The sequence below is a fragment of the Vanellus vanellus genome, assembly GCF_965231255.1.
Source record: "Vanellus vanellus genome assembly, chromosome: 1".
Lineage (NCBI taxonomy): Eukaryota > Metazoa > Chordata > Aves > Charadriiformes > Charadriidae > Vanellus > Vanellus vanellus.
In genome coordinates this window covers 94,362,317-94,387,440 of record NC_138905.1, presented here as the reverse complement: position 1 = coordinate 94,387,440, position 25,124 = coordinate 94,362,317, and the positions used below count along the sequence as shown (strand labels likewise).

General features: G+C 51.8%; 1 protein-coding gene across 1 annotated transcript; it reads left to right on the top strand.

The window, feature by feature from the left end:
- The first annotated feature begins 259 nt into the window (after positions 1-259).
- On the top strand, positions 260-25,102 carry BOC (BOC cell adhesion associated, oncogene regulated). The gene is made up of 18 exons (XM_082492089.1): positions 260-385; positions 773-1,051; positions 9,390-9,536; positions 10,140-10,283; positions 10,732-11,025; positions 11,823-12,095; positions 12,638-12,936; positions 15,705-15,864; positions 16,773-16,883; positions 18,088-18,294; positions 19,100-19,281; positions 20,367-20,472; positions 20,658-20,780; positions 21,455-21,676; positions 22,092-22,318; positions 22,890-22,969; positions 23,615-23,808; positions 24,424-25,102. The coding sequence occupies exons 1-18, from the start codon at positions 301-303 to the stop codon at positions 24,606-24,608; spliced, it is 3,318 nt and encodes a 1,105-aa protein (XP_082348215.1). The 5' UTR covers positions 260-300; the 3' UTR covers positions 24,609-25,102.
- Positions 25,103-25,124: the final 22 nt, after the last annotated feature.

Below are 25,124 nucleotides of genomic sequence, written 5' to 3'. Positions count from 1 at the left end.
GGCTTAGGATGGGATGTCTTGGGAGACTCATGACCATGCTTGGGGGAGAGGCTGGAGAAGAGAAGTGCTTGCATCAGTGTCTCTAGCCTGCTCGGGACACCGTCTCGGTGAATCCCTGAGAGTTTAGGGATGTTGGTAGAGAAGCCAGGCAGAGCTGGAAAGCAGAGGGAAGTCTGAGGGTTTCATCCATTGTGTCTCTTGTGATCCACAGGAATCTGCTGCCGCACCTCCACTGCATCCCCTGAGGCAGCTTATGGGACCCGTCCCTGGGCGCCTCTGCCCTAGGACACACCGCATGGGATGGCAATGACAAGTGGAAAGAAGAGACCCATGTTCCCCATCCCTTGCCTCATCCTCGTAGCCGCTAGCTGCTTTGCCAAGCTGAGTAAGTTTTTGTTCTTACCCATTTGTTCCATTTCTTTTATGTTTTGCTTTGAAGCTGGTCAGCATAGCCATACCTCAAGCACAAAGTTGTTTTCTCTCTCCGCTGCTTCCTCAATAGCCTTTACCGAAGGTCTGGGTTCAAACACTCCTCCAGAGGAGAAGGGGTTACAGTTGGAGCTGGACATGTCTGTCTAGTGGTGCCAAGAAGAAATGGGGCTGGTGTGCATCTTAAAGCACTGCGGTGGGTGCATGGGGAGCTAAGGGGAAGGTGCAGCACAAGCAGAAGCGATGGGGAATGCGAAATGTACCAGCATTGCATTTTTTTGCTCTGCCTTTCTTTTGCTGAGTCTCACAGAACTTTCTTGTTCCTGTTTCTTCCTTTGTGTAGGTGAATCTCTGCAGGTCACAGTGCAGCCTGCCTCCATTGTCCAAAAGCTTGGGGGCCCAGTCAGCCTGGGGTGTGTGGTGGACCCCCCCAGAGTGAACTTCACCTGGAGACTGAACGGAAAGGAGCTGGCTGGATCGGATGAGGTGCTGGGTATCCACATCGAGCGAGGGAAACTCATCATCGCAGCTCTCAACAACCAGACTGTGGGGCGATACCAGTGCATTGCTCGTGTGCCTGAAGGAGTCATTGCCAGTGTTCCTGCAGTGGTCACGTTAGCCAGTGAGTAACTGTAGTCCTCTGCCATCCCCTGTACTGCTCAGGCCATCACTCACGCATCTTCAGAACCTCATCCATGCTCACTTGTTCATGTTGTCATCAAGGGAGGGCTCCTTTGGCTTAGGCCACTTTGTAGCATTTTTAATTGTGGACTGGCTGTCATGTTGTAGCCCAGCCATGACCCAAACAGTCCTGCATGGTAGACTGCAGACCTGTCCTGCAGTGACAGTTTTTGCAAGAGTACACAAAGCAGGAAATACTTGAGCGATGGGGTTTGTGTGCCTGGTTGGTTCCCTGGCTGTCATGTTGCCCCATCTGGTTGCTGACTTGATGAGGTTGCTAAAAAACACCTTCTGGTGCTGATGGCCAAACCACTGCCTGCTGCGGGGTTGTTGCCAGCACTGGGTCAGCGTGTGCTATGTTTTGCTGTCTTCCTGACCCACAGAAAGCAAAGTCCCTTGCACAGCTTGTGCTGTGATGAGACCTGCCCGTCTTTGTGTTGCCCCTGAGTTCATCATAACCAAAGTACCAGCCCCCACACTCACAGTTTGGAAAGGTTGGTCTGCATTAAGTGGCTGGTGGTCCTCTGTGCACCATTGGGAAGATCCCTTGCCAAAATGCAAGGTGAGGGAGGGATTTTCGGGAGAATGGGTGCATGGTGATGTTGAAGGCAGAGGCTGTGATGTCCTTATTTGGTAAGGCAAGGCACAAAAGTCGGCAGGAGGTGGATACAGGAGAGCAGAGTATCTAAAAACACTTGTAATGAGGTTTTTGTCTTTAAGGGAAATGAGGCTGTATTTGTTACCACTGCTGGTGGTGCCAGGAGGGCATGCTCCACCTTTCCAGGGCTTTGTTCTCTTCCTATGAGGTTGCAGTGGCATGGCAGCAAAGAGCCACCTTGTTTCTGAGCCACAGCGCTGAGCGAGGGACTTTGCTTCTATCCCTGAGTTTACTCAGTGCTCCTCACTGCTGCCCTCTGGCATTGGCAACAGACTGAGAAGGTGTGTGTGCATGTGAGGGGTGCCTTAAGTGGGGAACTTCTCTTACAGGCACCTGGTTTTGGCCAAGATGTTATGCTCAAATGTCAGAAAGTCCTGTCTTTGGATGCATCTGAGAAGGAGCAGCCCACACCTGCTTGGAGATGCAGGGGCTCTGTGTGGACCACCCTTGTTTAGGCAGTGGAGAGTCTGATCTTCTCAGGGACCCGTGCAGTTTTTGGTGGAACAAGTGCGTGCAGAGGAGACCACCATCCCCCAGAAGTGACAGCCCCCGGGCGTGGAAACAGCTTCGTCTTCCCAGCGAGGGGGAGTTTGGGGCTAAGTCTTAAGAAAATGAAGAAGTGAAGATGTTTGTGTATAGTGGGGGCTGGCTTTACTCTAAAGCCAAGAGCTATTGGCTTGTCACTGATACATTAATCAGCAGTGAAATGTTTAGGCCAGGCTGGGTGGGAGGAGGAGGTGAGGGAGAGTGAGGGGAGAGTTGCTGAGCTCTGAAGTGGGGTGGGAGGGGGTTGTCACGGGGCCGAATCTGTCGGGGGATTTGGCCTGAGCCCCATGCTGAGATTAAGTTTCGGAGAACACATTCCAGAGCAGAAAGGGGAATGTGTGCGCTGGTGGCCTGATAGAGGGAAGGAGAGGAGGGGAGAGGTAGACGGGATTACCAAGGGCATGGTTTGCATTTAGGAGAGCAGTGTGTGCACTGCTCCTCAGCCTGATTGGTTTCTTCTTAGGCTGATCCCCTTTTCTTGTTTTTTCCCCTCACCCCAACCCACCACCACCAGCTCTGTCTCCTGAGACAAAGCATGGCTCTTTGACCTATCTGTCTGCTTTGGTCTAGCATCAGTGGTGGACAGGAGACAGGTCCTCAAGCACCAGAAGGTCTCACTGTGTCCCTCAGGACAAATTAAAGCCACAACTGAGTAGTTCCCCAGCCCTCTCCAGGAAGCAAATCACCTTTGGCTATCAGATTGCAACTGGGGATGGGGGTGCAAAAGACAGGGACTTGCCCGTTGCTGTGGTCCCTGCCGTGGTAAAGGCACTAATGCCGAGGAGAGGTCAGGAGCACCATTCAGTGGAGCTCACAAAACTGCAACTAGAGGTTGGTTGAACAAATGACTAAACTATCATGGAGTGCCCCCGTGCTACAATGCATGGGCCCCCTGTCCTTGAGGGGAACTGGGGACAGCAGATGCCATGTCCCACGCACCTGGACAGCCTCAGGTGATAGGGAGCCCCCAGGTTGGGGAAGACTTGGCAGTCAACGAGTGAAGAGAGAGAGAAGGCAGCCCAGGAAGGACATGGGGCTGAAGGTATAGGAGGGAAACCTCCGGAGGGGTTCAAATAACCAGTTTCATGTTTGTGAGATGGAGGCTGCTTTTTGCAACAGTGGCTTTGCAGTGGTCTGAACTAACAGGGGGCACTGATTTGTGGTGGGACAGTGTGTGAAAGCTGTGGTAGCAGCTGTGCCATGGGCTCTCACTCCTGCTCCAGACCTCCTCTACAGGGCCTTGCTCTGAGCTGATTCGGTGGGGACCATAGTCCTGCGGGTGGAGAGGGAAGCCCCTGGCAGATTGACATTGCAGTTGACACATCTCTTCCAGATCACCTTCTGGGCTGAAAGAAAACCCTCTGAAAGTCTTAGCCCCATCCAAAAATTATTTTGGGGGGCCAGGGGGAGAGTGAAATTAGAATGTGAATGAAAGCAGCAGGGGGAGAGTGGTGGAAATATTTTCAAGGTTTAGGTTTATTTTGGAAGAGGACCTGGCATTATTGGAAAAAGCATCTTGGTAGGTTTCAAGGAGTGTAGGCAACATCATCTGGCCAACTTTTAGGCTATTTCTACTCCGCCTCCTGTGGAGGAAACATCCTGGAGCGCCCCAGGCTGTGCATGCCTGGTCCCTCTGGGCCTCCTTGTGCTTTGCTGACAGTCAGCAAGCAGATAACCATCGCTGCCGTGCTGGCAGCCACAGCATAGCCTTGAGACTGATACCTCCTTCTCCTGTCTGTGGCACAGTGACGCCGAGCCGAGTCTGCTCTCCCTTGCTCAGAGGGCTGGTTGAAACTAGCATTTAATTCCTCCAGCAGTGATAAAATAGCTATTGTATAGCTGAGGGGTGGAGGGAGGAGGGATTTGCAGAAAGGGGAAGATTTCGTAAAGCAACAAAAGGAGCAGCACTTCAGGCATTATTTGGGCACTTTTGAGTCCAGTTAGGGCCAACCTGGTGCCCCATGATCCCACACTCAACCTTGGCAGCCCATGGCACATCAGTGCAGATAGATCCCTGCTGACCACTGCTGACCTGGTGTGCTGTGCAAGGTCAGCCCCACATGGCCCCAAGGCAGCCCTTTGGCCCAGCAGCAATGGGCTGGACTCCGGGACAGCTTGAATGGATGGAGCAGGGGTATTCCTGGTTTTCCAAGCCAGGCCCTAAGCCTTCGTATGGCTGAGAGCTGCAAGCAAGAGAAAAGTATTTTCTCTGCTCCCTTGCAGGTGGCAAATTTGCCATCAAGCCAGAAGCCCTGCTCCAACCCCTCTCCTGGGTGGAAGAGCTATATGAAAAAAGTATGGTTGCAGTGGGCTCTGGTGTGGCCGGATAAATCCAACAGGGACACGAACACAGCACTGTGGGCTGATCCTGCAACAGCAAAATGCTTGGCAGGTCGAGAACCCTTGTTGGACCTCATGGGACAGCTGGAACAAAGTCAGCCAGCAGAAGTGGCGAAAGCCATGCGACTTCCAGCATTCGGCTGTGTGTGTGGAAAATCAGCGCAGTGAGCACAACAGCAAACCTGACCTGGATAGACATGACATTTAAAAACAAAACAAAAAAAATAGATGAGGGGTGCAGCAAAGGGACTCCACCCGTCCCGCTGTATCCCTCATGGCCAGGGCCAAGAGGAGCATGGGGCACCTCTGACTGGAGGACGCTGTGGACAAGGGAGGCTCGTTGCCCTGTGGCCCTCCATCAGCGCCGCCGGCGAGGGCAGCCCTCAGCTTTGTGGCAGCACATGGGGGAAGCCGGGCCACCATGCGCAGTGCTCGTGGGCAGTGACCCTGTGGGGGTCTGGCCGGGCATCCCCCAGGAATTTGCAGCTGCTTTCTGAAAACAGCCCCATTCATTTTCCTCCGCTTGGGCCTCTCCTCTGACAGCTCCCCGGAGGCGATAGCAGGAGGGAGGGAGAGAGGGAAGGAGGGAGGGAAGTAAGAGGGTGGCTGCATGTTGGAAAAGCATTTGCTGAGCAGGCACCGGGGGCTCTGGCCCCGGGGGCAGAGGTGGTGTGAGGAGGGGAAAGAAGGAAAACACAGGTGGTGTTGCCTGAGCCGGCAGAGCTGTGACACGAGGGCTGTGCAGCGGGCCTAGGGTGACATGCGGGAATGGGGCATGGCATGGGGGATGCACACGGGAGTGCCGGGGGGCTGTGCCTCTCCCCTCGGGGTGGGGGTTCTGGTGGGGACAGGCACTGGCCAGACAGGGAGGGAGAGCCGTAACCTTGGGCTGCTTTGATAGCCAAGGGGGGATTAGTGGAGGGCGCCTGCCCCCAGGCTGGGGGGACCCCCATCCCCGCTGATTTCTCTTCTCAAGGTCCCTCCTTTCCTTCCCTTCCCTCCCTCACTCTTCCCTACAGCGGGAAGGACTTTCACCTTGAGGGACGGCATTTTATTTACTACTGCTTCTTCTCCAAAGTTATTTATGGTCTCCCATTCATTTAATCTGGTCTGTCTAGCCTGCCTCGTTGCTTGGCCCCCGGCCCTGGGATTCAGCTGGTTTCCCTCCCCGATGACAGCGGCACAGCTAGCTGCAGGGCTGACCCTCCCCGCGCCCCATCGCGCCTCAGAGCGGGGCGCAGATGGACATAAGCAATGGCCTTTCGTTGTGCTCCCTTCTAAATAAAAAAAAAAAAAGAGGGGAAAAAAGAAAAAAAGGAAAAAAATAAGCCCTGTTATCCCAGCCTGGCTGGGATTGGCAGTGCTCTGTCTGTCTGTCCGCAGCACCTTCTGGCCGGTGGCTGGTGGATGAGGGCTTGCTGCTTCCCTGTGATCAAGCGTGTCTTTTAAGGACAAGGACATGGGCTGGCACATCAGGCACGGCCATATGAAAAGGAAAACCCAGCCAGTGGAGAGGGGATGTGGTTTCTTCCAGCTGTGGCGGGAGTTAGACCAGGAGTGCAAATTGCATATTATATGTGGGGCACGGCTGCTGCTGACCAGGCAGCCAAAGGGGTGAGCACTGCATCCCCTCCCTGCACTGCCTGGTTGGGGGAGGCATGTGTGGCTCCCCACATCTTGGGGGAGGCTCATTTGAAGCCCCCACAGCAAAACTGGTGTCCTAGCATGGCATGGCAGGCTCCATTTTGCTGCACTGGGGCCAAGTGCAAAGGGGTGTGTGAAGGGGGGCTCATCCCACGCATAGGGGGCCCCCACCACAGGGCTGATGGTGCCCCCATCCACCCCTTGCCAGCTCCAGCTGACCCATCAGTGTTAATGGATGGCTGTATGCGCCCATATCAGCGGGGAGTGGGGTGGTTGAGACTGCCTGTGGCCAAAACTCACTGGCAAATAAAACAGTCTTGTTTGCTGTGGGGGAGCAGGAATTTAGGGGAGTAGTTTGGCAGGAAGCTCGTACACTTGCGTAGTGGAAAATAGTTTGTCCCAGTGCCCACCTGATGTTTTTCTCCTCTCTCTTGCTGGTTTTGCTCCACTTATCTGATGGTGCCCAGTTCTTGCTCCCCGAGTCACCTCAGGGTCCCTTTCCTCCATCCTTTCCCCCTCTATCCACAGCTTCGCCCCTCGTCCCCTGCGGCCAGGCTGGGAGGGGAAGGCAGGAAGAGTCGGGGGTCCCACTCCCCCCCTGTGGGGCTGCAGCACTCACAGCTGTGAAAGCAGTAGGCTGAGCTGCCATCTGGGGGGCTGCATGTCAGGGAACCCCACATCCGCCCAGCCTAAGGTTGTCCGGGGGGTCCCCTGGCACAAGGACATAATTTTCCATCTCTGAGAGCGTGGTGCTCCCCGGTGGGCTCTGCTGTGCCAGGGCCACGGGTCTGCTCTTCCTCCAGGCTCCTGGGCCCCTTCTCTTCTTTGGGGTCTGTGTGTGCGTGTGCACAGATCCCTGCCAGCATTGCTGGAGCCTATGCCTTGGCTCTGAAATCTTAATTTGGCTGTGATGAATCCAGACCACCAAGGCGCACATTAATTTTCCTGATGCTCGTTTATATTTTGTTGATCGGAGAAATATGCGTGATGTGGGCAGGCAAACACTGGGCTCTCGCCTCTTCTCCACCTCTTTCCATTTCTGTGGCTCTTACTATTTTATTCCTTGATCAAATATAAAAAGCAAAGAGGAGGAAATATCCTGTACCCTTCCCCTCCCCAGCAATAACTTTCGTTGTTGGAGGAGCATGAGGCACTGCCAGCTTTTCACAAGTTAAGAGTTAACCTTCATCTGGCTTTAATACCCAGTGGAAACATGGCTCCCCTCCTCGGTTTGTCTTAGAGGATTAATCACATTTCTGAAGTTCACCCGTATTCCTTCTTTTTATTATTATTTTTTTTAATTGAACGATGCCAAGAAATTCCAGAAGTATTAAGCATGTTCGCTGCAAATCATTTTTATGACATTGCAAAACCTCCCCTTTTCTTTTCAACCTCCTCCCCTTCCCTCAGATCTGGGCCCGGGAACACTGGCTCCCCCAGCAGCCGCCCGGCAGCCCCTCTGCGCCGCACTTGGGGAGGCTTTCTCGCCGCCTTGCCAAGAGAGCTGGTTTTTATTTAAACTCCATAAAGGATCTTGCTTTAATCAGAAAGTCTGCTTGAGAAATTTCATGTCACTTTTCCATGACTGTGGGTGGGAGAAGCTTGGAGCCAGAGTTGTCTTTTGCTCTTGGAGCGCTGCTGCATTTCCCAGGGAACAAAAACACATTTTTCTGCCGGCTGGGGCTGCCAAGGGAGGCTGCCTGCTGTCCGCCCGCCGCCAGCCCTCCTGCTCCCCCCTGCCTCTCCAAACTGCCCGAGGTCGCAGGCGCCACATCCCAGGATGGGTTTTGAGGGGCGAGGGAGCTGTTGACAGCGCGTGGCCAGGCCGTGTCGTGGCGACGGATGCGATGTGCTGCCTTAGCGTGGGGGTTTGAAAAGGGAGTGCTGTCTCGTCTGGATTTAGTGGCGTGCCGCTCAGGAGACGTGTGTTAGCGCTGGGTCCCAGGGAAGATGGTCTGGCTTGAGCCTTGATGCGACAACGTGACTTGTGACCGACTGCAGGATGTGCAGTTGTCGCTAGTGGTCGCCTGGGCTGGTGCGTGGCACCATAAAAATGCGTGTGCAGGACTTTTTTTCCTGGCGCAAAACCCTCTCCCTCTCAGCACAGGCTGACCAGGACAAACTTTGGGCTTGCAGCGCCCCAGCAAGATTTGCTATCATGCCCAGGGAGAGTGGGGACTGGTTTCATCTCTGGGAAGCTTGGTGGGGCCAGGCTGGTGTGCTCCCTGCCCTGCCAGATCCACGGGATTTCATTACGGTCCTCTGCTCCTGCTTTGAAAAACAGGGAAAAGAAAACAAAAAGTCAGGTTCCTCTTTCTCCTGCCTCTATGCTGCCACTCCTGCTGCCCGCATCAGCCCTGCCAGGGGAATGACCCCCATCAGAGCTTCACAGGGGGCCATTTGCTGAGACAGGGTGTTTTTCACAGCCTCTTTAGGGAGGAGGCAGCTGTGCCCTGTGGAGGAGAAGCTGCTTTTCCTTGCAAGTCCCTGTTCTTTGAACTCAGGCGTGGGCACTGCTTGGGCATATGTGAAGCATCATGGTTAACCAGCCTTTAGCCATGAGATATTTGATGGGAGCGAGAGTGCCCGGAGTGGAGATGCTGATTGCTCAGGCACTAGAGGAGGTCAGGATAGCTCTGGGAGTGTCGGGCATTCACACACCTTCTCCCACTGTGTTACCCGGCATCTGTACACCCTTGAAGCAGGCTGGGTTCCTTGAGTTAGGACTCCCAAGTTAGCTTATCGGTAGCAGGACAGCAGCCATGTTTGAAATAGTAGGTGGCAGAAGGACCATTTTTGGCTGCCCCTCAGTGCTGCAGTGAGTTGGCTCATTTTTTACTCTCAGGCCAGGATTTTTCGCACCCAGTTTCTCAGCCGTGGAGCAGGCGGTTTTAAGTTATCCATTTTGTAGGAAGGAGGAGGAGAAGAAAAATAAAGCTCTGAAACAAGGCCAGTTTCCCTAACTGCTGGGGACGGAGTGGTCCTCTGCCGGCACTGCAGTGAAACAGCCCCAGTTTGCAGGGAGAGGATGAGCCGAGGCCAGGATGCTGAGCCAGCCACTGAGATGCCCTGTCATTTGTTCTCTCTGCAGATCTCAAAGATTTCAAGTTTGATGGCCAGCACGTGATCGAGGTGGATGAAGGGAACACAGCTGTGATCGCCTGCGACCTGCCTGAAAGTCACCCTAAGGCTCAGGTCCGCTACAGCGTGAAGCAGGAGTGGCTAGAGGCCTCCCGAGGTGAGTGCCACAGGGGTCTGTCCCACTGGGTCCCCTCTCAGGACCCTCAGTTTTACCCTTCCCTACCAGTAGTAGCTTTCTCTGCCTGCTGCCTCCTTGTTGTCCTTTCATCGTCGGTCTGAGCACAGGTTAGTTTTGGGTCTCCTGCCAGGTCTCCCTGATGTCCCCACTGCCTGGGACTGGGGAGCCACATGTAACACCAGCTTGTGGTAAGGCGAAAGGAATTATGTGATGCACAACATCATTCTTCATTGGGCATCTCCATGTGTCCATGAAGCATTCTTCTAGACCAGCCTGGATAAAGGCGACTTCGAATTTGGGAAAAATTTTAAAATTTGGATCTGAATTTTGCAGCTTCACTCCATCTGCTGCACGTACCTGTGACAAGCTAGCTTTACCTGAGGCTCTGTTCGTTCCATCATTGCATCATTCCTCCCCCGATAGTTGAACCAAAAGGGGTCATTTCACTGCTGTTGGTGTTATTGCATTGGTTTTTTGCCTTTCCACTTGTCCACTTTTTCTTCAGGGCACTGCATGTTTTCCAGGAGGCTGGGCGGGAGCATATCTTGTGACCATGTGCCACTTCCTCTTCTCTCTCTACAGACAATTACCTTATCATGCCATCTGGGAACCTTCAGATCGTCAATGCCAGCCAAGAGGATGAGGGGACTTATAAATGTGCTGCCTACAACCCCGTGACACAGGAGGTGAAGACCTCGGTTTCCAGTGAGAGGCTCCGTGTGAGACGTAAGCTGCTATCCCTTCACTGCATGTCTTCTCCATAGCGCTTCCAGCACTGGGAGCACGTACCAGTGCTATTGCAGCTGTTTTTCTGCGTGAACTGACATTATCAGTTGCTGGGAAACTCCTTTCCAGCAGCAGAAGGCCCCAAGGTCTGCTCCTGGGGTATGTGTGTGCAACCCTGGGATTGCCGTACCTCCTCAGGACTTGTTCTTGGTGATGGGCGAGCAAAGGCCCTTAGCCCTTCGGCAAGACTGCTTGCTCTATGCCCACTTCCTTTAATGCAGGCCAAGAGGCACATTCCTGGCTGTTTATCCACGGCAGCAGGGGAGCAGCGCACTAGCCCTACCATTACCCCTACCAGCACTCTGCACAGGGTGCTTTCGCACTGGCCACCTTCCTTCCCACCCACCCACCCACCCACCCACCTCCTTCCTCCTCCTCTCCTCACCAGGCTCCACAGCGGAGGCTGCCCGGATAATCTACCCCCCTGAAGCTCAGACTATCATTGTCACCAAGGGCCAAAGCCTCATCCTGGAGTGTGTGGCCAGCGGGATCCCCCCGCCGCGGGTCACCTGGGCCAAAGACGGCTCCAGCGTCTCCGCGTACAACAAGACGCGCTTCCTGCTCAGCAACCTCCTGATTGACCCCACAAGTGAGGAGGACTCAGGCACCTACAGCTGCACAGCTGACAATGGAGTTGGGGAGGCTGGAGCTGCATTCATCTTCTACAATGTGCAGGTGTTTGGTGAGTGCTGCTGTAGCCCTTTCAGGAAGGGCTTGGACTTTCTCAACTGCTTTCAGGGGAAAATACTAGTGCTGCTGTACTCTTCTTCTCCCTGGACAAACCACAGTGTAATGCAAACCCCTGCTTGTGGTTCCAGTTTCTAGGAGATGGGACAAATTCTTCCTTGAGGGTGGTAGTTTCTCCTTCCTGGCTCTCCTGGCTGGAGATGATGAATCCTCCTTTCCTCTGCAGAAGCTCTTCTCTTGTCATTTGTGGCACTGGGTTTGCTTACACTTTCTAGTGGAGGACTGGCTGCTTCTTAGATGTATTTGACATTGGCATAGGGAAGACATCAGATTGTCTTGCTTTTTGTTTTGTTCTGTAGGGAAGCTCTCTATGGGGTGGGAAACGTAAGGGATACTACACCTTAGATATTTCTACCATGCATCCTTCCCCTTGTTACAAGCATTAGGGAGGCTAAGCATATGTTTTATTGGATTGCATTTTATTGGATTGCATTTCATCCATGTGCCGATGTGTTGTTTTGGCACAAGCACAATCTTTGCAGAGTAGCATTTCTGCTCAGAAAAATGAGACTTGTAGGTGGCTGCTGCCATCTGAGAGGGGCAGATAGCCTTGGGCCACCTCTCCTTGTGGCTCATGTGGATGCTGAGGGGAGGTGCAATGAAGCACCTTGGGGGTGGGGTAAGGATCCATCACTCTGCCCTCATCCCTGCTAGAGAGGAAAGTGCAAAGCCATGACTGTGTCGTGCTCCCTGCCAAGTGGCACTCAGTAACCGTGTTTTTTCCCTGCACAGAGCCCCCAGAGGTCACCATGGAGCTGTCCCAGCAGATCATTCCCTGGGGCCAGAGTGCCAAGTTCACCTGCGAGGTCCGAGGGAACCCCCAGCCCTCCGTCATGTGGCTGCGCAACGCCATCCCCCTCTCTGCCAGCCACCGGCTCCGGCTGTCCCGCAGGGCGCTGCGACTGGTCAGCGTGGGGCCCGAGGATGACGGCATATACCAGTGCATGGCAGAGAACGAGGTTGGCAGCGCACAAGCCATGGTGCAACTGAGGACAGCCCGGCCAGGTAAGTCCCTCTCTCCAAGCTTGTAAGCATTCAATCCCAGATTGAATTTTTGCTTCTAAATGCAGTGCCGTGTGTGCATACTTGAGCTATCTCTATGTGAGAGGCATAGGACATCAGGGTGTAGCGCTTTACCCCATGGCTTACTTAGCTCTGCCTCTGAGCTTGCACTGAGCAAGAGCATAAATACTGATGTGAGTGAATTCACCTCGGGTAAGAAAGGTACCACCTTGGTACCACCTTGGACCCTGCTGAACTTATCCAGGGTAAGAAGGGCTTCAGAGAGGGAGAAGGCCCCATGTGGCCAAGGCCTTTTCTCAGAGAGGCCCCAGTGTTAGGCTTATAGCAGGAGAAGGAGAGATTGTTGCCAACACCTTTCTGAGTGGTACAGCAGGCAGCATTGCCTGGGACCTGATACATCTAAGGTGCTTGTGCTGCAATAGGTGTATAGCGCTGGTCTTCTGAGAAGTTCAAGGGTCTCATAGCTCTGCAATCACCACAGACTGGGATGGGCATTTACCCTGCCTTGACACCTTGTCTTTCAGGAGCTACACTCAACCCTGGGCAAGATGTCCAGCTGAGCTCGGCTCAGCCTCCAACACCCCCTTCCAAGGACAGTGCCTTAAAGCTGCCTCTGGATAAAGCTGGACTGCCAAAGCCTGGGACGACCCCACTGGCAGCATCTCCACAGTGTGCAGCCAACAGGGAGTTGGTGTCTCCAGCTGAGGCCCCCATCATCCTCAGTTCTCCCCGGACATCCAAGACAGACAGCTACGATCTGGTGTGGAGACCCCGGCCTGACAGCAAAGCCCCCATCCTCTATTATGTGGTGAAGCATCGCAAGGTACTGCTGTTCCACCCTGCTCCCATCTTCCCTCTGTGCCGTTCCACAGGCAGGCTGGTGGCCTCACTGCATGTTTTCACACCTCCTGAGCAGGTGTGTTGGGGTACAGGCACCCATTGCTCACTGGTGGTGCTGGCTGGACCTCCTCAGCTGCAGCCTCAACATGTTGAGCTGTGATGAGTACAGGCTGTGAGAAGAGGTTTGCCAAGCTGTCCAAGAAGGAGCCCATAGTGGTGCCCATCTGCCAAAGTATGCAGAGGGTATATGCGCACATGTGTATTTCCAGTCTGAAGAGCTTCCACTTCCCAGTCGTGGGCTTATGCAAGTAGGAAGTCCTGAGGGCAGATCGCACGGTGACTTGCTCTCTAATGCTTTTGTCTTGGCACAAGCCCTGGGGACACCTCTGCCTTGAAAGTCTTGGGCTCCAGGACACAGAGCAGCAGCCTCTCTGCTGCACGTACCTGCTCTGCACAGCAGATTGAAGCACCCATGCTCAGTAAGTGTGAGGAGCCAGCAGAGAGCTGTCAGAGGCATGCTAGATCCTCTGGGAAGGTCCTCAACCACTGGTTTTGTTCTGGAAGCTGAAAGGCAGTGCACTGTTGAGCATGTCTCTTGGCTGGTTGCACAGCATGAGCACATGATGCCCAGCCGAGCCCTGCTTGAGCCCAAGGGCTCCTGCCCTCTGCGGTGCTTCTCAGCACCGTGGGCAGAGTGCAGGCAGAGCTGTAGCCCAGCAGTTTATTTGAATAGTGAAGCATTGTTGAGGTAAAAATTCTGCTTTTGAGGTGTAGAGCATCTCTTCCCATTTTGCTGCAGATAAGTGGGAAAAAGGGGCTTGAATTTATCCGTTCGCTGCTTGTATTTCCTTCGGGTAGGCAGGGATTTGCAGTAGAGAGGCAGGTTTTGCTCTGGGGTTTGAGTACATTCCAAATCTGGCATGTTTTGAATTCCCAGCCACTGCAAGGCACCATTTTCAATTATATGTGAATATATGTATCTGTTTTCCTGAAATTGTTTGATTTTGTGAAAATATGGTATAATGGGAGGCTGTTATAATCCCTACACATCCTTGCTTTCTTTGTGAAAACTTAAGCTGAGGGTTTCAGCTAACCATCTCTTTAAAGAGCCCTTTAAACAAAGGCAGAAGATGCCAACACAAGAACACAATGGGGCAAGCTTAAATAAAAAACAAAAGATGCCAAAGGCCTCACCAGAGTATTGGCTCTGGTTGTCTGCCAAGAAGAGATTTGTCCCCCAATGGTGTATAATGTAACTACCAATTCTGCATGTGATCTTAACTTGCAGACTGGAGTTTGTCTATATTTTATTTGTTTTTCAGCGCTTCACCTGGAGGGGCTGTAGGGCAGTGGAGGTCACCGTGGGTCACTGCAGCTTGCAGTAATATGTTTTCAGTGTAGTCCAAATTCTCAGCTGGAGACTCTTTCTTGGGATGCTTAAGGATTGTGTGGGAAGGAATTAGTCCCAATAACCCTTAAACTTGTTTAGAAAGAATCTCTTTCTATCAGAGATCCTTAGGATCAAGTTATATAATGATCTGGTTTTGACATCTCTGACTGGAAAAGCATTTGTGCGGAGAGGGAAGGAATCAATTCAGCAACAAAAGAAAAGGCTCTTTGTGTGAAAGATGGCTATAAGGAAAGTAAAACCTACTGACAGTAGGCTTACATTTGTACTGGGCAAGGGTCTGCTTCTCCTCTGGAAAAGATCTGCGGATGTCTCTTTTTTTTTTTTTCCCTTGCTCTTACGCTGCCCCTAAAATCTCAGCAGCCTGCAAGCAGTCAGATGCCATGCAGCCGTTATCTTTGTTTCTTAAGAATTTCTCTTTTTCTTTCCTGGATATTAGCAGTCTTCAGGGCTCCCCTCCCTGGCCTCACAACTCGGTGGGCTTGGGAATAAAAATAAAACGAGGCAGGCATTAATCAGTCAGTGTCAAGCGCTCGGAGAAGATGAATGATACGGCAGAGCCTTGGCATTTCCGTTTTGTTGCATTGCCTGCATTGCTAATGCTCCTTTCGGCACTGGGTCACTTCAGTGTCCTGCCTGTTTGCCTGCAAAAATATTATCCTTGCAGCTGGGGAGAAGGAGGAAAGTCCCACCTTCCCTCCCCCTCTGTGTGGGACATTGGGACATCACCAAAAACCAAACTGTGTTTCCGAGCCTTTCTGGGGGCCACAGCCATACAGGGTCTCTTCCCTGCAGAACCCTGTGTTCAAACGTTGTGCTTCCTCATTTCAGACAGAAAGTACCAGTGGTGAGGCTGGATAAAAAGCTGTTAGTCAAATGATTTAGGCTCAGATGAGCAAAGTGCTTTTTTCGGGTACCTTGTCCCATGGAAATGGCCAGTGCCTAATGAGCAGCTTAGCAGCTGGGCTGCAGGAGAGATTTGGCTCCTAAATCAGCTTGAGCCTCTGGCTAATGCTGCCTTTGGTGGGCATGCTTGCACCAGAGCTGTATGCATGTTGAGGAGCAGTGGTATCAGAGGGGACCAGCGGACAGAACTGAGTGAACCTCTGGTGTCAAGAAAACACCCTGGTGCTTGGGGACGTGCCCTGCTTATACCTGAACCCTTCAGCTTTCCAAGGTCAGGCTGGGAACATCTCCCTCCTTTGCAGGCAGGGAACCAGCCTCCAGGCAGGTAAGGTAGCCCTGGTTGACACACAGCCTGTCACGAAAGTTTCTGAGCTTGGTGCAGAAAAGAAGCCCAGCCCTCCCCCAGCTTTGCAACGCCTGCGTTGGTCTCTCAGCAGGTCACCAATGCCTCAGACAGCTGGGCAGTGAGGGACGTCCCAGCTTCGCAGCACCGCTTGACCCTCACCAGGCTGGACCCTGGGAGCCTCTACGAGGTGGAGATGGCCGCTCACAACTGTGCCGGCGAGGGACAGACCGCCATGGTGACCTTCCGGACTGGTAAAGGTCAAACCTTTCCCTGGGTGTTCTGCTCTGAGTCAGGGGAGGGCCCCCATGAGACATCCCACCCCAGCCCTGAGGCACAGGCACCAGCCTTAGGACAGAGGGGCTGTTTCTGCTCTGGAAACCCATCTGCCCTCAGCTTAGAGCGACTCTGTCAGAAGGGAAAGTGTAGTGTGGGATTGAAATGGGATGGGGGAAATCAGGTCTTCCCTTCTGCCTGGGTTGGAGTAAGCCCCTTCCTCCATCCGTATCTCAGTTTGACACCTGCAGAACCACAGAAAATGTGTCTGGCAGAGATGTCAAGAGGTCGTTTAATCCATCCTCTGCCTGGAGACAGGATCAGCCTGTGGGGGTTGTTCCTGACAGGTGTTTGTTTAATCTGTTTTTAAAACCTTGTCCTGCACTAAAGGAAACTCCAAGCCTTCCCACACAGTCTGCTTGGTGCTGAGCTGCCTTTGCCACTAAAAGGATGTTCCAAATGTCTCCGCTAAGCCCCCCTGTCCCCTGGCTGCTTTTCGTGTCTCCAGCAGGTGTGGGGAATGGCATTCCCTTCATAGCAACCTTCCCCATGGTGGTGGGCTTGCTCACATCTCCCCTCAGGCCCCTGACTTGTGCTAATTACTACCTTCCCAGGCAGAAATCTAGCAACATTTCAAGAAAACCAATTAAAAGTTTTGTAAAATTAAATATGAGGGGAACCTATTAACAGTTAACAAACTTGCACCTTTGCACCTTTAGGTTTAGTTCCTGCCTGCAGGTTGAGTGCTTTGAACCCGTAGAGCTGTTTGAGTCCAGAGTACTTGCCTCGGCATCGTGGCTGGGAATATTTTCTTTGTTCATCACAGCAAAAATTAACTCTGAGCTGTATCTCTGTGTCACTAATGCCTCCTCTCCCTTCTGCACAGGCCGGCGCCCAAAACCAGAGATCGTTGCCAGCAAAGAGCAGCAAGTCCAGAGGGACGACCCAGGCACGAGCACTCAGAGCAGTAACCAGTCTGACAACAGCCGTCTCTCCCGTAAGGCCCTCCCTGAACTGGGCAAGGAGGGAGGGCAAGAGGTGCTGGGTCTTTTGTGGGTGGCATTGGCCAGCTGGGGTTGAAGTCTCCACTGAGTAAAGCAAGACTGTTCAAAGCTATATGGGAACACCCTGACAAGGAGACGTCCTTCTCAGACACCCCTGCTACCGGACTCGGCAGGCAGTCTTAGGAGAATCGGGCTGTTTCCACTGCCTGTCCCCACCATTAATGCAAGGACTTGTCAGAAACTCTCTGTCTCTTGCTGAGTTTCTCATGGAAGGTTCAGAAAGCCCTTCTGTGGAGTCTGTGAGTGTGCGGTGCACAGGTCCAACATGATGCTGTGCATCAGTGGGTGCTGGCGGAATGCGAGGGAGAAAGGGGAACCGAGTCCCTGCAGGTCCTGGCATCCTCCTGTCTCAGCCAAGCCCTGACAAGGGGCAGTTAGTGTGCATTCTAGAGGTGCAGGGTGCTCCTTTTGGGTATTTTGCTGCACTGGAGAAACATCAGTTCCTTTCTAGTTAGTCCAATTTATTGTTTCCCACCTTGTGTCTATTCACCAGTGCCATTATCCTTTCTGTTAAATTCTCTCCTTCAGTCATCCTTTCTGTGAAGTTCCCCCCCTTCAGTCCCCCACACTCATTCATGCGTTGCCTTTTCTTTCATCTCCACAGCTCAGTTAATCTCTCTCCCTCCCATTTTCTGATTGTTTTCCTATCAAATTACATTTCTAGTGTTCAGAACTTTTCCCTATTTTCTCCTCAGCTGGTTCTTCTCAGTCTCTTCTGCTTTCGTCTCCTACACTCGTCTGTCCCCAGTGTCAGTCTCCCCCTGCTCACTGCTTCCACATCATCCACGCCTGTTGCTCCGTCTCCAGCCCCGCATCCACATCTCACTATTCTCCCTCCCATGATGGGTAAACACTCCTCAAACCTTGTCTCATCCTATTTGAGTTGGAAGTGGAAAAGGAGCAAGATGCAAGCAGGAGTAAAAGATGTTTGCGCGGCACAAACTGAAAGGAGTGAGGATTTGGGGGTGCCAGCTCTAATGAAGAGACAGAAAGAAGAGGGCATTTAGGACTTAAAGAGCACGTGGGTGGGTGCAATGCAGGTAGTCATTCACCCATGTACCTCTGAGCTACAGGATCCTCCAGACAGGGTGAAAGGAATGTGGTTCATGTCCTGGTGTCCTTCTGTGCCCTTTGCAGCTCCAGAGGCACCAGACCGTCCAACCATCTCCATGGCATCAGAGACATCTGTGTACGTGACCTGGATCCCCCGTGGGAATGGTGGGTTCCCCATCCAGTCTTTCCGTGTGGAATATAAGAAATTGAAGAAGTTGGGAGACTGGGTCCTGGCCACCAGTGACATTCCTCCCTCTCGCCTCTCTGTGGAAATCCCAGGCCTGGAGAAAGGTAGGCAGGTGTTCTCCTCCCTGCTTCCTGGAGGTCTGTAGGAAAGCTGTGCAGTCCCTATAGGATGGTTAGCCATCTGTCATGTCATGCTTAGCCCTGGCATGTGCGAGCAAAACAAAGCCTCCCCAGCTCCAGCCTTAGATGCATGGGGAAAAGCTGCAGATGCTTCTCCAATTTCTCCAGCTGCAAGATTTGACCTCCCTCAGGGAGGCTTTCACATGCTTTTCTGTGTTACAGGATATAGTTACTAAAGGCATTTGTTTTTGCTATTTACTAGACAGGACAGAACTTTTCTTAGCCACAGGCAAGACAGATGGGCACACAATTCCCATTGCGCTTCACATGAGAAAAGATGGAGTCACTGAGCTGGACAGCTTAAAAGAGCAACATATCTACCCCAACTTAAAGACCAGTAAAATGATATTTGGGTAAAAATTATTTAGGCTTTGACCTTTTAACTGATATTTATGTACTAATTTCCATGCAGTAGAGGAAGAACACCTTCCTGTACCTGTTTTTGGGTCAGGACATCCTTTCAGGCATCTCTGAATCCACCCACAACCTTTCAGAACAGATACCTGACCTCTAGACTGTACAGACAGGAATTGGGGAAGACAAATAAAAGCAGGGTCCAGCTAGCACATGGCTGAAATCTGGCCAGTCAGTGTTTGATCAAAACCTCTCTGTAGGCTCTCTGCCTTCTGGAGAAGATCTAGCCCCTCTCCACAGTCAGACCTGTGCTGACAGTAGAAGTCTTGGAAGACTCCAATCTCTGCAACTCTTTTAGTTCCCATTTTTCCTCTAGGCATGTCCTATAAATTCCGTGTCCGGGCACTGAACATCCTGGGAGAGAGTGAGCCCAGTGCAGCATCTCGGCCATATGTGGTGTCTGGGTACAGCAACCGAGTCTACGAGCGACCTGTGGCCGGGCCATACATCACCTTCACAGATGCCATCAATGAGACCACTATCATGCTGAAGTGGATGGTAAGGTTTGTAAGGGTGGAGATCTCTGAATGTGCAGGAAGTAGGTGTGTGGGTGCTACTTGCCTGGCTTACACATCTTCCAGGTTACCACACTGGAGCCTGTCACAAATGGATCTGGGGTCCAATAGCTCCCTCCAGCAAAGGAGGATTGGGCTTGGGGCACGTAGAAGTGGAGGAAATCAGAGAGCCTAGGAAACCCTTTTTGTCTGAATCCAACATTGTATACACGAGGCATTTCAGCGGCTAACCTCAGGGTCTTGACCATTTTGTTCAACAAGCACAGTTCAACAACGCATGCAGTGGGTGCTTGCTCTCCTGGCCAGATTCCTGGAATCCATTAGCACCTCTGTCTGTCCCAGTAGTTTCCAGCAGATATGTCCTTCACTCTCACTTGCTGGGTAGCAGTCCTAAGTGCTGTTAAGCATTTACAGCAGTTCAGCCCAGAGGATTTTTAGGAGTGGGCAGAACCTTCTGGATCACAATCCCAGATCCAAGTGTTTTGAACAGCTTAGAGCTTATTCAGGGCGACGCATTGCCCTCTTCTCTGCTTCTCACCAGAAATTGCAACAGGGCAGGATGAGCACTGTTGCTTATTTAAACACAAACAGTAGCCAATAAAATACTGGGTGAAAGACAGCAAGAACACATGGAGCTGGGACAGTACTGCTCTGGGTGAGGGAGGAACAGAGCTGTCTTCAGAAACACAAGACTCCTGCGGTCACTGGTTTGTGGCAAGATGCAGATTGTCTGGAAGCCACAAGCCTACTGTAGTCAAGGTGAAGGTGTGCTTGTCCTTGCCCAGCTGAGTCACTCTTGCTGAGGAATTTTTTCTTTGAAGCATTGGCTGTGGCTGCTGAGAGGGAACAGAATACTGGACACTTGGGGTGACAGGACCAGACTCATGGTTTGTCTGTTACCTGAGAGAAGCAAGGTGTGAGAGTATGAAATAGCACTGAGGTCTTGGAAGGAAGCCCTTACTGTGCAAACCAGTGTCAACACAAGGAAGGTCCCACTGCTCCTCACCTACTACAATATGGAGCATAGACATTTCTGCTAATTTCTGCTCTCCCTCCTGTTCTCTGCAGTATATCCCAGCCAGCAACAACAACACTCCCATCCATGGTTTTTACATCTACTACCGCCCCACTGACAGTGACAATGACAGTGACTACAAGAAGGATGTGGTGGAAGGTAGGAGATACTCAGAGTCTGGTCCCAGCTGCTGGTTCCTCCTGGAAGAGTACACAGCCAGAAGCAGCACAAAAAACGGCTGTTGCTGCTGTCCTGGCCTTCTTTACTTGGCACTGCTGCAGAGCTGGGCCAGCTGCCTGTTCCCCAAGAAAACTAACGGCACCGTGTGTGTGTTCCCTCCTCAGGAGACCGGTACTGGCACTCCATCAGCCACCTGCAGCCAGAGACTTCGTACGACATTAAGATGCAATGCTTCAATGAGGGTGGTGAAAGCGAGTTCAGCAACGTGATGATCTGTGAAACCAAAGGTAACCAGCTTCACAGGGCACCTCTGGGAGGGTAGCCTGCTGCCTTCCCTGCCTGCAGCTGTCCGAGCACAGCAAGGCAGGTACTATCCCTGCCTGACAGTGCGTCATCCAAGCTCAGGCAAGGAGATGGAGGTGGCACTGGGGAGCAGAGAGGCATAGGTTTGTTGAAGCTATTGATCAGTTTGTGTATATAGCCATACCAGTACTCACAGACCCTTGTGCAGAGTCCGTGACCGATTCCCTCAGAGTAGCAGTTACCTTTTGTTTTCCTAAGCATCACATAGATGGTGACTGGAACCAGAAGGGCTAACTTTCCTTTGCTGTGCTGAACTCATGTGTTTGATTATAAGCAGGTCCCATGTTGTCTTCCAAGCAGCTGCACTGTCATGATAGGAACAGCATTAAGTCCAAGTGTGTGTTTTGAAGAAGCTTTTTTCCTTTTTCCTTTTGCTTTAGCAGCCCAAGACCCTGGCAGACCTGTAAGCCAAGCACAGAGGACTTGTCTGTACTGCAGTATGCATCAGCGTGGGAAATCCTCTGTCCTCCAGGAGTACTTCTTTAAAGCCACCATAGGAATCTGTCTGCTCCACAGCAACATAGACATCCCTGGAGTGGGCTGCTATTTCATCTGCTGTGGCTATGTCTAATGCTCTCTCTCTCTCTTCCCTTTGCAGCTCGAAAGTCTCTTGGTCTGCCAGGTCGTCTTCCACCCTCCACAGTGTCCCCCCAGCAGCATCCCCCACTCAGTGGTGGTCACAGTGGCCTGGGGACAGGAGCCATGGTGGCCCGTTCCAGTGACTTGCCATACTTGATTGTAGGCGTTGTGCTGGGCTCTATCGTACTCCTCATTGTGGCTTTCATCCCCTTTTGCCTTTGGAGAGCCTGGTCCAAACAGAGTAAGGGTTCTTTCTTGAGGACTGATTTACAAGATGCGCTCTGCCCTGTGGGTTAGATCTGACCCTGGTGTAGTCGGGTCAAACACCCAAAACATGAAGGCTGCACATTCTGGGAAGGAGGGAGAGGGTGGGCAGAGGGTGAGTCCCAAATGTCCCATGGAACCCTGTAAAGACAATGGCCACTGTTTGTCCCTTGTCCTGCTTACCTTGTTGAGAAGGAACTGTGGGACTAGAACAGGGGGAAAGGGGCACTTCCTTTGCCTTCGTGTAGGGCCCCTTTCCACTATTTGTTTCCAAGAGTGCTTTGGGTGCCAAAATAGCTGCCTGATAGGACAGCCTAACACTATCCCTGCTGGCAGCTCACTTCAAGAACCTCTGCTTTTGGCCTCAGACTTCTTTTTTCTTCCATCTGCAGAGCAAACCATTGACATGGGCTTCCCAGGAGCTGGGCTTCTGGTATCATCCTGCCAGTACACCATGGTGCCTCTGAGGGGCATCTCAGCTCCTCGTGCCAATGGACATCCCTATGTTAACGGCCAGCCCTATGCTAACGGGGCACATCTGAATGGCATCTGCCCCTCCGCAGGAGTGCGCTATGCAAGCACCAAGCCTCGAGATTACAGTCCAGATGAAGTGCCACAGGTATGTCCACACCTGCAGTTAACAGTTAGTTTGACATGAGCTGGAGGCTGGGGTTGAAGTGAGAGTGCTGGCACCCTTTGCAGCACATAGAATTGGCAAGACTGGCTCCTTCTTAAAATAGATTTTGCCTTTGCAGAGGAGTCTGAAACATGGGAGGAACAGGAAGGTCTCCAAAACACTGGTGAAGAGGTGGTTTCTTGGGGTAGTGGCTCTAAGTATGGAGGAGGCAGTGAGGAAAGGCTACTCTTATGGGAAAGGTTCCTCTTTCTTCTCAGCAAAGCTCAGAGTGACTGACAATGTTGAGCGTTCTGTGTGTAAACAGTAACACAGGCCAAGGCAGCTGAGACTATAAATTAATTATCACCTCCCAGTGATTCAGCAGTAAGCATTAAATGAGCTTTTCAGTGGTCAGTTCTACTCTGTCCTTTATAGCGAAAGTTTCAGCTTTCTCTGCCTTCTGTCATAAGACCTTCACCAGTCTGCCCTGTGGCTCTGGCTCCCACATCAGCACCCGCCTCTTAATGCTGCTTTGTGGTGTTGCTCTGCTGAGAATCCTTCTCTCTTCTTCCAGTCACATGAGGAGACCAACGCCTTGCTGCAGGCGAGAGTGCTGCAAAACGGGAATGCCCAGCAAGACTACCAGCCCTCCAGGTTAGCCCTGGCTTATGGATGGGGAGGGCAGAACAATCCAGTGGGGACCACAAGACTACATGCTCACAAAAGCTTGCCCTCAGCACCCTCCCATCTGTCCCAATTCACTTGGGAAAAAAAACCATGCTCAAGCACTAGGCCTTCTTAGTCTAAATTGTCTTCGTACAGCTTGTGCCTCTTATGGTTTGAGGGAGAGATAATTTAATTGTGGAGATGGCCAAGACTTACTCCCTCTTGCCCCCTTTTCCTCCCCCTGCTCCTAAATGGGAGGCCGAAAAGTGAGGATGAGAGAAGCTAACATTTATGACTGGATGCTGATGAACAGCTGCCCCAGAATCTGGCCAGGGTCCAAGTGCAGGTGCTTTGTGTCTCACTGTTCAGACGTCACGTCATTATTCCCATGCTCCTCAGGAAGCACTCTTCCTCCCAGCTCCTGTGACACTCACTATATTTTTGAATCGTGGATACCAGGTCCCATGACCTCATTCCCATCCCACAAGTACATCCCAATTTGTGCTCTTCCCCTCATCTAGGAATGCTCTATGTCATTGCATTGATGCAGCTGGCTGAGATGTTACATAGGTTGCATCTTTCAAGGAGGAAAGATCTGTGAATAGTGCTAAACCTCTTTGTCTGCGTCCCCAGATTGCCCAACTCAAGAACAGAAGACAGCTCTTTCCTCTACAGTCTCCCAGATGACTCCACTCACCAGCTTCTTCAGCCACAAGATGACTGTCCTCACCTTCAAGAGCACTTTGTTGGCCTCCATCATTCAGTGATGGGCAGCAAAGTGGGAGGCGCTAGCCTGGATGTTCGACGGGATCCCCTGTTCCACCAAGGTCAGTGGTCTGGAAAACTCTGTGCTTGCTTCATCACATCATTTTAGGCTGGTCTTGAAGGGAAACCTCACTGTAGGGCCTTTCTCGTGGCTCTGTTCATGCTTGCTTCTGCGGTGCAAGGACAGTTTTAACACTGTCAGAACAGTGTAAGAACAACAGCACGGAAAGGCCATACTAGCCAGTTGGTGACAGTAAATTGCCTCAGTCAGTTTTAGAGGACACATTTCTCATTTTTCCAAAAGCTTGAGCTGTATGCTGTCGGAAGGGCACACACCCACCTCCAGTTGCAGAGACACTGTCCTTTATTTAGTCCTTCATAATTTTGCATTTTCCAGATCACCAGTAAAACAACAAGGTCCCTGAAAAATTAATGTGAATCCATCTCCCTAGGACCTGATCCATTGATCCACCACTGTAGTGTAGATCAAACTTGTTGTGTGCAAGCGTAGGATCAAACTCCCATGTAGCCAGGACTTTCAGAATGCAGATCTTCCTGTTTGGTCAGAGTACCTATCCTCATAAAGTGGACTGTTGACTAGAAAGCTACCATGGTATCTCTCTATCTTTAGTATTTCTGCATGCGTTGTAATCATTTCTTGCTCCTTTCCCTTTCAGGAAGCCCTTGCTGCCTAGGTCTAGTGCCAGTTGAAGAGGTAGAAAGACTAGATTGCTGCCAATCCAGAGGAGATCTCCATTCCCAGAATCCAGTGATCACATCTTTGGGTCAGGACCTACCGAGACATCTGAACAGCAGCCCACCACCACTGAGGCCCTTAGAGACTCATTCTCCCACCAGCTAGGGAGCAAGCTGCCTTTTGCAAGAGACTTATTCTAAAGAGAAAAAGAGAATGGGTATTTATTTTTGTATAACACCCCTATTTATATATTTATGCACTTGTATATAGATGTATATGTGCCTTTTATAATGCTATGGAGACAGAAGGCATCCTCAGCAAGGTCATAGGAGGGCCCAAGAAACAAGGCAGCAGCTACCTGTGGCACCGGGCTGTTCATCAGAGCACAAGATTGAAACAGCAGCACAAGAGACATCGCAGGATATGGGTCCGAAGAGAGCTGCCACCACCAAGATCTAACACCCTCTTACAGTGAGGGCTTCATGAAAGATAATGCTGTCGATAAGGTCTTTTCCCCACAGGAAGGTTTGTCCCAGGAACACACTCTTGTGAATGGACTGTAGTGATGCACTCTGCCTAATCAACTTAAACAACCCTTCACATACACGCCATCTGCAGCCGCATATCTGTAAAGCCAAACCCACGCTTTAACATCTAAAATAAAGGCTTTAGTCTTTTCTG